Source organism: Pinus tabuliformis, chromosome 2_2, assembly GCF_031772625.1.
Source record: "Pinus tabuliformis cultivar Carrire ecotype Pingquan chromosome 2_2, CPIR1, whole genome shotgun sequence".
Classification (NCBI taxonomy): domain Eukaryota; kingdom Viridiplantae; phylum Streptophyta; class Pinopsida; order Pinales; family Pinaceae; genus Pinus; species Pinus tabuliformis.
Window position 1 is genome coordinate 1261953543 of NC_142300.1, and position 14644 is coordinate 1261968186.

A 14644-nucleotide genomic window follows, 5' to 3' on the forward strand; every position below is an offset into this window, starting at 1 on the left:
GCCAACGAGTTGAAATCTTGAAAGGATCTGCGATTCAACTCAATATACCACTTAGCGGCCGAGCCGGTGAGAGTCCTTTGGAAGAGGCAGAGCCAGATGGAATCATCAAGCCACGAGTTTGATGAGCACCAAAGGTGATAGGTCATGACATGGGCTTGAGGGTCCTCGCCAGCTTTGCCATCGAATTTCGGGCAATCACCGGGTATCTTGGTTGGAACTGGTGGCCAATATGGATTATGAAGAATGGGATCATTAGTCAATTTGGACACATCTGGCAGTTCCAATGTCACTAAGAAAGGTAACTGAGGATTGAAGGACATCTGTGGCCGTGGAAAAGAGGTAGTACCAGAGTTCCAACCAGGTGGCGGTTGCCCCCATGGACTTTGTCCGGACGAGTTTGGCCCATAAGGGTTCTGCCCATAGGGATTCTGTCCATAGGGGATTTGTCCATAAGCAGACAGTTGACTCTGGATCTTCCCCCCAGCACCTCATGGATTAGAAACTTGACTTGCAGGCGCAACATATTGTTGCTGATAATTCTGATAAGGGGTAACCTGCATTTGTTGATAATTTTGATAAGGGGTAACCTGCATTTGTTGATAATTTTGATAAGGGGCTAACTGAGTTTTCCCCTGGGGTTGCTAGTAACCATACGGTTGTTGAGCTCCATACTGAGCCTAGTGACCAGGCTGCGCTTGGTAAGAAGGTTGGGATTGCAACCCACCTTGCATCTGAAGATCAATTTGAGTCTAGGGCCCAAAAGGATGTCCTTGAACAGGTTGAGCTTGGACCATCTGGCTGGAAGGTTGTCCTGGTTGGGTTTGGGATGGACCCGTTTGCCCAGAAGGACGCGCTTGCTGGGTATTAGGTTGTCCTTGTGCAACCGAGGGTTGCCCTTGCGGAACAAATGGTTGAGCGAGCTGGACGGCCGGTTGACCTTGAGGTTGACCAGCTTGTCCAGAAGGATGACTAGGTTGGGAAATGGGTTGGCCCTGCTGTACGTAAGGCTGACCCCCCTGTCCAGAAGGGTACCCCTGCTGGACTGCCGGTTGTCCTTGATGAATATAAGTTTGTCCTACTTGTCCAGATGGATAAACTTGCTGGACACCAGGTTGACCTTGTTGGATGTAAGGTTGTCCTGGTTGTCCAGACGGGTAACCTTGCTGGATACCAGGTTGCCCTGGATTACTAGAAGGTTGAGTCAGATAAGTGAAAGATGGACCACCAGCGGCCGAAGGTTGTCCCTGATAGGGCTGTCCTTGTGGGCCCCGAGGTTGCCCTGGGTAAGACTGGCTGTAATATTGCTGCCCTTGGGGGGTTTGCGTGTAAGACGATTGGCCTTGGTTAGGCGGTCCCTGAAGCTGTGCAGGCATTGCTTGGCCCCCATGGTAAGTGGTGGCGCCCCAAGCAACGGATAGTGGTACCGAGACCTCAACAACATGTTGAGTAGGAAAGGGTCTAGAAAGATAAATGAACTGACCAGTAGAATTGTAGTAATAAAATGGACCTTGCGCGTTCGGATCTTGGACAGCTTGCATATACTGATCATATGGCCCCCTCCTGGAACGGGACTAGAAGAGGATGGTGCACTTTGTGAAGGATGAACAACTTTGGGTGTATGTGCCGGCTGGCCACTACTCACTTGGCCGTGAGGCGGACCAGCGCCAGTAGTCACAGCTGAAGATGCCGTAACGGCACTAACAACCGGAGTTGAATGTGCTACACAAACAGTCGGATTTGTTGGAACCGAAGTGATGGGTGTACTGTGAACTTGTAAAACAAAAGATCCCGTAGTGGGAGTGATGCGGAGGTCCCACATGGTACTGGAGGCAGGGATCCTAGTACCCGCATTATCCCTCAACGACTTATAGCGTGAGGGTACCGGAGAAGTGGCCAGGATAGGAGTTTCGATACTCGACAAAACAGGTGTCTCACTCACTCTAGGAGATGTCTCATCCATGTGAGAGGTAGACATTGGGGTCGAAACACCAGGAGGGGTAAAAGGAATATCGTCTTCGTCAGGCTCCCAAATGGGGTTCCAATGAATTTCGTAATCCTCGTCGTCCGGAGCACGAGAGTTAATTGGTTGGATACTCGGGATAACAGGGAGAGTATCACTCACAACCGGTACCTCAGGAGCAACAGAAGACGGAGACCCTTGATCACTTGGAACGGGAGACGGGATCGATGATTCAGCCAGGATGACAAACTTCAAAACAAAACCTAAGGAAATCTAACGAGAAAGGACCCTACTCAAACTAACACACACAAGATCTAACCGGGTAATGTTAATCGCGGCCAAATAAATTTTAAGACGCAAGGACACAACTTGACCTTTTCATGTTTTAAGAGTCAAGAAAAGGACAAAAAGATGACTCTAGTCTCCTTCAAATGTTTAATGAGCCCGAAGTGACAAATGCTCAGATGAGCCTTTTCGTTTAAGGAGTCTGAAAAGGATCAAAAGTGACTGCTCTGGAGAGCTAGGCAAAAAGGTTTACCAAACAAATCCGTAAAACTGCATATACACCTTGGCAGTCATATGAAAACCAAGGACTTCCCGTACGACACTCAATCTTCCCGAATGTTGTGTTCGGTGCGTTACGGCTTGTAAGGCGGCAGACATGGCTTCCTGTGGATAAAAGATGATAACCTAGTGGGGTCTCCCCATATACTCGATGGTACGTGGGAGCTCAAGTCCGTGCTAGACCACTTGTTGCGTCACGGAAGGAGGAATCACCCAACCTTAAGTGAAACAAAAGTGACTAGGTTTAACGACGTCGGAGCACGTCTCTAGCCTAGACCTCTAAACAGTGAGCGTTATGTTCCAATGCGTTTTTAAGTTCATTCATTTCATTTTACGGTTGATCTTGAATTAGGTTTCGGTTTTCAGGCCTTACCGTATGAAATCTCTCAATAATGCCTAAATGCAAACTATATGCCAAAATATGTCATTCCATTCGATGAATGCTAATTATGAGAGAGTTAGAAGGCTTTCACACAAACGAAATGATCACAAAACAACAAACAACTTCCCTAATGCAGTTAATGGAAATTCGCAAACTTTTCTTTGAGATCACTAATCACTAATCAAAACGAAAAGCTTCTAGTTGTAATTAACTAATGCAAAGCAAAAGATATTTTTCTTTTTGTTGATGGCAAAGTGCATTAAACAAACTTTTGAGAAATAATAACAAAAAAATGTGAAAAGAACCGGTTGACCCCAAACAACTGTGATCCGTGTCCCGGTAGTGAGAAGTAATCGAAACAATGTGAAGACTGGTTCAATAACAATCACCTAAACAACCAAGCAGAAGCAAGCAAAGAGGAAGGTTTCACAAAACCAAAAGCAAGCAGTAAACGAACCTTTGTAAACGAGTAACCAAGCAAAGCTGATCCAACGAAATTGGAATGATAAAACTAGGTCACAAGACACAAAAAACAAGATTCGCTCAACAAGACTCACAAGAAAGTGTTTCAATCTTCAGACAATGAAAATCGAGTCATAAACCAAGTGAAAACAGTAGGGGATAGTAAGACCAACAGGCTCAGGAAACAGAATTGAAGAAATTCAATTCTACAGGAATCAGCGTGGGTGGTACACAGCAACAATGCGCTGATAAGAAACCACGCGTAGCAACAAAGTGATGTCAGCGCGGAAGTACACGACTTACCCGCGATGGTTCGATTTTCAGAACCGTCGCGACTGTTCAGTGTATTAACGCGATGATCAAGAAGTCATAGAAAAGGCTATGCGATGGCAACGCGACTGTTTTACTATAAACCGCGCTGAAGCTAAAAAACGGCCACAATCAAGCCAAAAACTCCCAAACCAAGACAATCAGTCTTTAAACAATCAAGGCACCTCCCAGACCGAACCAGGAAATCCAAAAACAGAGAACTAATCCCCAAACTTTGAAAAGAGAGCAAAAATCAAACTCAAGGAAAAAATGAACACCAAAGGACAAAAGCCAGCTCCGAGCTGTTCAGTTCGTAAACCAAACCGGAGATTGACTGAAGTGGCTTTGATCTACTTCGCTAATGCAGAGCAATAGCGTTTCGAAGGCTATCTGGCCGTGCTTCAGGCTCCGTCTAAAGTTTACAAATCAAACAACAAGGTAAAACTCCCCAGCGGAGTCACCAAATTGTTGTGGAGGTAAATCCCCTCTGCGGACAGAGGCGATCCCTACTAGTCCAAACAAGGTCTAGCAACAATCAAACAATGCTAGCACGCAGGTTCCTAATTACAAATAAAAGACCAATGATGAAGGCCTACCTGGATTCCAACGCTAGTACTTGTAGAAGAGTTGATGCTCCCATTCCTTTGCCCCGGCTGGTCACAATCCTCACAATCCTCGTGCACGGACACCTGCACATGCAAAGAACGATACAAACACAAGCATAAAATCCAGTAAATGCAACTATATATCAGTCAGAAAGGATATAACTCAAATACCATCATAAAGACAATAAGAGTGGAACCATAATGATAGTCGTCTATTATTAATGAACAAAGAAGAATACAACCATAGTTCTGACGTCAAATCCTTCTCAAGAGGGTCCAGCCAGCAAGTCTCTCAAGCATTCACCCTTGAAGGTAGATCTCCCAAGACAAAATCTCTCTCTCACACAAGTTTACACAAGAAAGAAACACTTCACAACCTTCCTTAAGCTCTCTAGCAATCCCACACTTGTCACACCAGCTACCTATCAAGCTCACACACTAGCAGCAACACTCCAAGCACTATGAATTCCAAACTAGCAGCTCATGGCAATGGTGGAGGCTTAAATAGGAGAAAGAGTCTCCATGAATGGTGGGAGGATGAGATTATCTCCAAGGAAGGTAGCTCAAATGACGAAACAGACATGCTAGAGAAGGGAGGGCGACATTTACAAGGCCAACAACCAGGTCTGGAGTCATCTGGAAGGCCGACTGTTAGAACAAACTCGCCCAGACTGGATCATCGCGAGTGCATAACTGCTCTAGAGCGCTGACATCGCTACTGAATAACGAAGAAAGTCATGTCAGCGTGATCAGATATAAATAACAGATGCGTTGTCTCATGAAATTCGATCAGCGCGGGAATCACGTGTACTTCTGCACTGGCAGTGCATTCGGTCTGTTTTGGAGCGCTCATCAACGCATTTATTTTTACAATAGTCGCGATGATGGCAAAACTTTGGCAAAGTGGGTCATTTGGAAACATTAGAGAGGATGAGCATGGATGATTTGGACTCATGACATAGTAGGACGACTGGTAGGAAGACAGTGACAAATTACTGTGTAACACTCATACTTTGGGAACAACTTGTCTACTTTCCTTGTCATATTGTAGATTACCTTGCGGAAATTATGTTCCTCTTCCCAATGAGCTTCTTCATTGGTCGTGTTTCTTCTTCGTTGTGCACGTCTTGCTTCAGGATCAAAGGACTTAAGCATTCCTTCTCCTTTCCGAAACTTGTTCCATGTTAGCATAAACTCTTGCAATTTGCATCTACGAAGACCAGCTCTGATACCAAACTTGATCCAGGATCTTTTACTTACATATGCATCAAAATTACATAAAACAAAGATTCTTAACCATAGAACTTAAAAACACATAAACAATGTGGAAATAACCAAAAGAACATGAAAACCATGACACAATGATTTAATTACGGAGTTCGTCCAATTTGAACTACATCTTCGGGCCCTGCTCAATAGTGGGGAGGCCTTCATTCATTAAGTGGCATAAAAAAGTGATAAAAGTGCAAGCAATAATATTTACAATCCTTATACCTCCACACTGGAATATGGATGAAGAATGGAGAGCCTATTTTCAGAAACAGACAGTACCACTGAACTCCTGGCGAAAAATCATGCAAAAACGTCTATCCAAACACCTAATTTGGATAATTGAGCCTTCTGCAACTTGTCAGAACCTCTCGGATGCTCAAAGCGAGGTCCTAACATGCTGCCAGGGTCAGGGTTTGCTGCACAATATATTTTGAATTAATCAACCAGTCCTCTGTGCCTTCTTCTGACCCAAAAGGGTCTTTTATAAGCATGGCGACAATCCATCAAAACCCGGGCAGTTTCCAACCAACGATGAAGTTAGCAGGCAAGCATTATCCCAACAAAGGTTCTCGGGCCTAAATAAGACATGGCAACAATCCCCTTAAAAACCTGGAAAAACTCTTTAACTACTTTGACCTAGCTTTTACCTTGCCTCGACAACTTTATTGATGTTAATAACCCATCGGTGTTTCCAATCAGTGATGGGCCAAACCCATACAATAGGCATTTTGTGATGCAGCGGACCTGTCGGGTTATAAAATACAACATAGAACAATATTGCATCTGGCAATCCTCATCGCAAATCGCAATCGGAACTTCCCTTGGAAGGTATCAAAGTCCATATATTGCGATAGCAACGGACTCGTCGAGTTATAAAATACAATGTACAAAAATATCGAGTATGAATCATAAATCGCAATTGGCGATGGCCAGGGTGATACTCCATGCTCCCACTGCAATATGCGATGGCAATTCTATTGCATCACAATCAAGCTTCGTCGGGAGTCGATTCTTGAATTCTCGTTCCTCCTCCGACCTGGGATATGTGATATTGCAATCGCATCTGGGATCCTGTTGAGGCTGATTCTCCTTAAGTCGTTTCTTCCTCTTGCTCCAATATGCAATATGGGGGACCAATGGTAGCCTGCCACTAGGCGTTTCCCCATTCCCTAAGACCTTTTCCATGTCATCTCCTCCTGTCACTTAGACAAGTCAAACTTTGAACTTTGACTTACTCTAACTTCTTCATATGAAGTCGGATTTGAGTGTCGTTCACACTGTTGGAATCGGGATGAGGAGCACTTCGATATGATGCTAAGTTTACCCAGATTCTTCCACTTTGTGTTTCAAGCCTTTTACCATGCCAATGGTACTTTTATGAAGATCCACCTGTATCAATCTTCTAGGATCCTCCTAGATCAATCGTCTAGGATGCTCTTGGATCACTAGATATGGATATTGTTGAATGAGTGTTGCTTATTCTTTTATGATTGTCGTTTATCTTGCAAACTATTTTTCAAGTTAATCAACAGGTCTTCCTATTTCACTCCCTAGCCTCTCTTAGGATAGTACTACTACTTTCCTCATTAGAGACTTGTCTCCCTTACGCCCGTGGAAGTTCCCTCTACACTCTGCACCAATGTCACACAAAGCTCACATTCTTGCTACCTCAAAGTTGTGTTTATGATCTGTTGTGTATAAGTTGTGGCCAAGGCATACCTCTAAAACCACTCACAATGGTGGCCAGACCATATAATCGGATGGGACTCCTATACCAAATGTCGTCAGGTCTAATTGAGACTTCATGTCAGGGATGTCCCCTATATGTTGGCGACATCCAACATCGTCAACACAACAACAATGCAAGATTTATTATAAGTGTTGAATACATAATGGCAGTGTTGTCACTTATCAAAGAACCTTATGTACAAGTCATCGTGAGTCCAAGTCATTAATGTCAATGACTTGTCATGTTGTCATCACATGATGATGTAATTTTGGGAAATATTGTAAATATAAATATGTGAAACCCAACAATCACATATAGACAAAAGAGTCACATGGATAAGTCCAAAAGTCATAGAGAAGTTCAAAGGTCACATTAGAAGTCTAAGAGTCATGAAGAAGTTCAAGAGTCATAGGGATATCAAAGGCCATTCCTCTTGTTTTAAAAGAAGCCTCATTACTCAAAGAGAGGACTTTTAACCTTGGCTTCTCCAACTAGGCATTATAGAGGAAGATAGTTCTTTTGGAGAGCTATTAGTGGCTCAACACTCCATTATTGGAGCTAGTGGTATTCATTGTATTAATGTACATCTTGGAACTTTCGCCCAATATTTGAAGCTCTTTGAGCCAACACATTTTCGTCCATATATCATGAATGTTTTAGGACTATTCTTGGAATGTTTGTGGTGTATGTTAGAATTCATATGTTCTAAATAAATTGAACTATTTTAGTGGCTTTGGTGCTCATCTTATTGAATATGTGTTGTACTTTTTTTCATGATCGTTGCATCTATGTGAACTATTTCACTTTATGACTAACGATTCTTTCATATGTATGTGCGTGTGTCTTTACTAGATTCGTACTAATACTTTTCTTCTGAAGGATCAGATTTGTTTCCTTTCCTTGAAAGAGCCGTGATACAAATTAGAATTGAACAATTCACAAGGCATACTTACTCATTCAAAAGTACACGTGCATTTCTCTTTCATGCTAACACTTGCAGCCAAGGCAAATATTTAAGTATATGTCAGCCATACCACATTTTCGGATAGAGCTCCAATACCAAATGATGTGAGGTCTAATTGAGACTTCATACCGGAGAGACCCCTTGTATGTTGGTGGGATCTAGCACCGTCAATAAAATCTCTTAATGAATCTAGTTTTTAGAAATTACGGAAAATTGTGAATGTAACTACTTTTATTCTAATAAAAGATAGTTGGTTTTTTTCTCGTGAAAAGAACAATACAAATTTATGCCACGTGTAGTGTCTACGGAACCCCTTTGGCATACATCTAACAAATTGCGGAGCTTGTGAACTACGCTAAGGGAGAAAATGATTAAAATATATATTTCAATAACATCTACATATAAGTGATGCCTATATAAAATAGGTCGTTACAAAAATATGAACGTGGAAACAATGCTAATATGGTGGAAGAGATTACTTTCCATGGGTTTACGGTCTCTCACTGCAACTGATTAGATAGATGGGATAGATAGATGGGATAGGAATCAGGGTTAAACGATCATTAATTTAATTTAAAATTTGCATATTGATGATAATGTTTACATAATTTTTAAGATGAACATTATATAATATTTGCAACAATAAAATTTCAACATGAAGTTTTAAAAAGTATAGTATATTTTTGTATCGTTGAGACTGGTAAAAAAAATCCTTCATGGTGTTGAAATTCCAAAATAAGTACAAATTCATTTATAATCGGTATTGAAATTCCAAAGTAAGTACAAATTATTTATAATGGGTATTTGGATGTATTAGAAAAGAGTTTTATATCATGAGATTTTATATTGTGGATATTCAATTTTAAAGTGTGAATACTAAATCTTTGAAGCTTAAAGGTTGAGGCTCACGTGAAATGCCAATATCACCCTTGAGCTATTGATATGTTATATAAAACATTAACATATGGGGATATAGGAATTAAATTAAAGAGTTTTTAATTGTCGTATTGAAATAATAGAACTAACTTTTCTTGTTTGTCTAAGTGAAATAATTAATTTTTGTTTAATTTTGGAATTTTTAATGTAGTTTTTTTAAATGTTGGTACATTGTTGTTAAATCTTGATTTTTTTAAAATAGGTTTATTTATTAGTTTAATTAAAAAATAAATTTATTTCACGGTATATGGAAAATGAATTTATTTCATTATTGAATATGGAAATATCAAATGCATGGTTATGCATTCAATACATTTATACTTAAATCTAAACTCAATTGATTTTTATCCCTGTTGGGATGGAAACATGTGAGCTCATTTCCTTCTCACTTGTTGGAGGATTATGAATTTCTTTAAAATGCATGCCCCATATATTATTATTGATTGAAATGTTAGTTAATAGGTGGATGATTCCGATTTAACCTCTATGCATATCCATGAAATGTTATCATGTCTATTTTGAAACAAGACTTCCAAAATTTTAAATTAATTATCAATAATAGCATTTCTATTTTGAAACACAACTTCCAAAATTTTAAATTAATTATCAATAATTAATAGGTGGATGATTGGGATTTAACCTTTGTCCAATATCCACTAAATGCTTTTAGGAATCTATTTCAAAGATAGTTATGTCTTTTTTCCTTTTCAATTTAATTTAAAAAAATTATAAAATTATTAAAAGAAAGTATATATAATATATTTCGACTCCAAAATTTGGTATTGATAAGTCATAGTATTGGCTAGTGGTATTGTAATAAAGCCTATGTACCAGTTAAGAATCGCCATAGTAAAGTGAAATGATTCTCCATGATTAAGAATCGAGTGTATGTTTTTTAAAACATATATTTATTCAACTCGTATATTAATTTTTTTAATAATCATAATAATAATAATTTAAATTTATAATTTAATTGTTTATTATCATCATTATTATTATTTTTAATGTTGACAAATATCATGGGGTAAGTGTTTTGATGTTTATTATTGATTGATTGCTATCAATGTTTATTAACCATCTAAATTATATAATTGCACTAGTTTTATTGCTTATAAAATCTTCCTTTAATCTAATTCATCATTTTACAAGTTGCAATGGAATAAACACAATTGAACATGTATTATCTTTTTAAAATAATATAAAACATGTCTATCTACAATATTGTTTGGTTGAACCATATTTTATAATTAATTTGACAAAATTAGTTGGAGTAATATGTGTGGGACCTAAGATCAAACTTATACCATGAATTTGTGACTTGGCAAGAGCCTAGACCCCAGGAAGATGGGGGAGTCTACTCCTTGAGCCTTATCACAAGGGACCAAAGATGTCACCCTTGGGATTTCACGATGGGTGGAGGGGGGGATAACATCCCGTTGTGCCAACCACTCAGTTGTTCGAAAAAAGAGATTAATAAAAAATACTTTTATAATAAGAAAAGTATCAGTGCCTTTGGCCCTACAATTGCTTTTACTTGGCCAAGAGCTTCTCTTCCTCAAACTGATTAAAGGCCCAAGACCCGGAGACATTTGGCAACAATGAAAGTCTACCCCTTTAAAAATCACCAATAAGTAATTCCAAGTGATAGTTTTTCTTATATAAAAATAATGAATAAAGTTATATTAACAAAAAGCAATAGCAATCATGATCGTTGTCGCACTACGATGATTGCTATCCCAGTGCTATTTTGACAACCAAATACATTTGCCCATTATATTAAAAATAAATAAAATAAATATCAAACATCACCCCATATAATAAAAAATCATATTAAATTCAGGGGTCATTTATGGGGGTGGAGTAATTGCCGAAATGACCAAAAGTGGTCGGAATTCGCTCAAAAAAAATTCAAAAAATCTTGTAGATACAGTGTTTGAATCATATTTTTGATAGTGGAAATAAGTTCAACACCATCAAAATCGTTGAGAGCACCTAAAATTATAAAATTTGACAGGGTTTTTCAAAATATGACCAGAATTTTCATAACTTTAACTTTAAGAAAAAAAAAACATTATCGTTATACTACAAGCTTAAAGTATCCCCTGAACCGTCCGATGGCGATTTTTAATGTGGAAAGTAAACAATTTCTTATTGAGGGCGCCCCTGGAATGTGTGTCTTACAATGTACTTTCATGGAATGCAGTGGTGTAAAAGAAAAGACCGCGTGGCCTGTTGCCCTCACATTACAACCAGTTGTCTTTTCGATTCGAAACAGCTGTTGTCTACGTAACTGGCTTACCTTTTCTTGAGAACCCATTTCCACTTTCCACAATTACACTCACGTTACGGCCGGAACAATATGATGCCCCCTATCCCACGCTGTCGTCACAACTGTAAGTCTGGATCGAGAAATTTGACTCTTGCACGACGAACATAGTGTCAACGTACGCGTAAAAACCGCGTGAGAATTTGATCGGAAAAAGCACTGCACCTCATAAACGGCCAGCTTGCGTAGCGTGGAAGCCCACATTACGCGCATTTATGAGTTTCAGTTTTTATTTATACACGCCACGCCACAGAATTAGTAGCTTCTCCAGGAAATCCAGCCTCCATATTTCAGTCAAATTCCCAAACTCCTCAAACTTATTAGTCGCCCTCCATAGGTTGTGAATACATCATTGCTGTGAAAATTTGAGGAAATGAGTAGATTTTAGTTGCAGTGGTTAGTGTATAATTTATGAAATAATAGCTACCAACCCCGAAAACAGAAGAAGTGAAGGCCTATCGAAAAGTTGGTGGCAACGAATCAGACTAAGAAGAATGTTGAATATGAAGGATCGGCATCGGTTGAAAAGGCGGTTTTACAATGCGGCAAGATTGGTGATTGTGATGATGAGAAGGGGATTTGCAGGAAAACAATGGCAAAAGATGATGCTCAGAATCCATGATCTCCAGCGGGCATTCATCAAGAAATTGGAAACACCAACGGTGGGTTACGATCATGTGTCGTTTAATTTTGAAGATCATTGGGAGGAGTTTTCTTGTAGCAGCACTCCGGTGAAGGGTCATGAGAAGAGATCGTGGGATGATCGTTTGCATTTTCTTCTCTGCAGAGCTCTGCCCTGCGTTTGTCCCACTGCCCATGATGGCCAATATGAGAACAAGAATTGTTTTAGTATCAATGATGGACAGCAACAACAGCGTTCCCGTGTTGATGAGTCTCCCAATTCCCCCATGGATTATCTCACCTCTCCTCAAATGGATTCTCTCTGTTCTCCTCAAGTAGACAGACGAGCAGAAGAGTTTATCACACTGTTCTATGAGCAGATGCGACTACAACGTCAAAATTCCTACCAGCAGTGCCAGGAAATGTTGGCCAGAGCCACCTAGTACAGTTTTTGTAGCACACTATTCGTCAATTCATTCATCGATAGAAAACTTAATAAAATTGGCAAGAGGTTTGGGAAGTTGTGTTGTTTAATTATTTTATGTTTGTAGAGTTTTTAGTTGAAAACATGTTAAATATAATTAGATGATAAAATATTTATTTTCTGTATTCAAACTAAATATGAACTACATTTGTTGGTTCGAAATGGGTAGGCCAAAAATTTCTCTTTATGTGATTTCTACCAAAAGACTTTGCTTAAGATATTTATTATTTAAAATGTGTTTTTTTAATTTACAAATTTATTGTGTTATCTAAAATATAATTTTTAATATATAGATATATTTTTCAATTATAAATATATATATACAACTTGAGTTGGTCTAATGGTTGACAACATGTGTCTTCTCCTAAAGAGTCATTGGTTCAAAACCAAAGAGGGGTATGATAAAAATAAAGAATCAAATTTATTGATCACATCTCAAGTGAGAGACTACACCGGAGACGGCAGAACGTTCTACATCCATTCACACAAAAGTCATAAACTAGCACATAAGCAGGGTGGTTTGAACCACTCCCTAAATAATAGGACCTTAGACCTAATCAAAGGGTGTCAATCCTATCCTACAACAACAAACAACCAAATCTAGGAAAAGACTAACTTTCTCCATTAATTCTAACACTCCCCCTTAATGAAGAAAGGGTGCTTGGAAAAATAGCATACGCCTGTTGGTCTAGTCTCAGCTAGGGTTACAATAGTACATAAAAAACTTGGTAACTAAGCTTTCATTTTTTTCTTCTTGCATGAGAGTCCATGCTTGTTCATTCGTCGGTGAAGTTTCTTCACTTTTCTTGCCATAAGGTAGTGGTGGAGCTTCTCCTCCTTTTTACGTTTTCTACCCCAAAGGTGAAACACTTGAACTCTTATCCTCCTCTTTCGTGATCTCGATTGTAGGCTAACATTCAATGTTGCAGGTTCTTGGGACTTTACAATTGTTTCTTCTTGAATGACAATATCTGCACACGTAAAAACAATGTTAGATTCATATTGGCTCTTGTCTTCATGCTCCTTCAAGAGAGCTTTCATTTCTCCATCTCTTTCTGCTGACATAGTTTGTTGATTCATGCCTTCAACCTCTTTACTCAATTCTATTGCTACAAACATGTTGTTTTGCATTTGATTTGTATATGGAGATAGGCTTTTCTTCTCACTGAACAACAACTTATCAATAAGATGCTTTTCATGCATTAGATTGATCCACTCGTCATGAGATACATAGATCTCATCAAATTTGACTTCATAGGTCTTTGCATCAGGGAAGCTTTTTTCATAAAAAAAATTAGATTCTACAATAATGGTTATATCTTCATCATCAAATGTTTCAATGTCAATTACAGGCACACAGTCATCACCCATCATTGCATATTCAATGTTCACATGTTCAATTTCACAATCAGTTATGGGATTGAAAACACAATCATCATTTTTAAGAGCAATACCTTCATCATCTTTGCCCTCATTCAAACTGTGCTTCATTTCCTGTTGAGAATGCAACAAGATGATGGAGCTTAGTGGAAAGGAGTCGCCTTCACTAAGTGGGCCCGCAGGCAAATTATGGCGCAAAGTCTATTTTTAGACATATGGATCATGGTCTATGAGTTGCAGGATGCTGTTTATGGATGATTGGTCATGTTGGGAAAAATAGATGGACTTCTATTTTTGGATCATAGCAGGAGTGATCAGAGTCTATTTTTAGACTGCTACTCAAAAATAGAAAAGTTAAATATTATTGTCTCATAATAATATTTAGACTATAAACATTATCTTATCCTCTTGGAGCACTTCAGTTTGAGCTACAGATGTGGCACATGCAGTTGTCAAAAGGAAATACGCTTTCTTTGTGGGTCAGTTGAGTTATTGCATGCAAGACTTCAGTTCGAACTCAAGCAGTTAAGTTCTGTGGAGTTGGATGTGGAGTTGATGGAGTTGTGTTCAGTTTGACTTGGTTAAACTAGTTGTAATTAGTCTAACTGCAAATAGACTAGTGATGAGTGATGTGAATTAATTGATTAAAT

General features: G+C 39.1%; 1 protein-coding gene across 1 annotated transcript; it reads left to right on the forward strand.

The window, feature by feature from the left end:
* Window positions 1-11784: 11784 nt before the first annotated feature.
* LOC149198075 (uncharacterized) lies at window positions 11785-12650 on the forward strand. Its single transcript, XM_089404057.1, has one exon. It carries the CDS (start codon window positions 12004-12006, stop codon window positions 12571-12573), a length of 570 nt encoding a protein of 189 aa, XP_089260183.1. The 5' UTR covers window positions 11785-12003; the 3' UTR covers window positions 12574-12650.
* Window positions 12651-14644: the final 1994 nt, after the last annotated feature.

Bases quoted from the DNA above. Each gene is read 5' to 3' on its own strand.
- LOC149198075 (XM_089404057.1), top strand. From the start codon at position 12,004: ATGTTGAATATGAAGGATCGGCATCGGTTGAAAAGGCGGTTTTACAAT.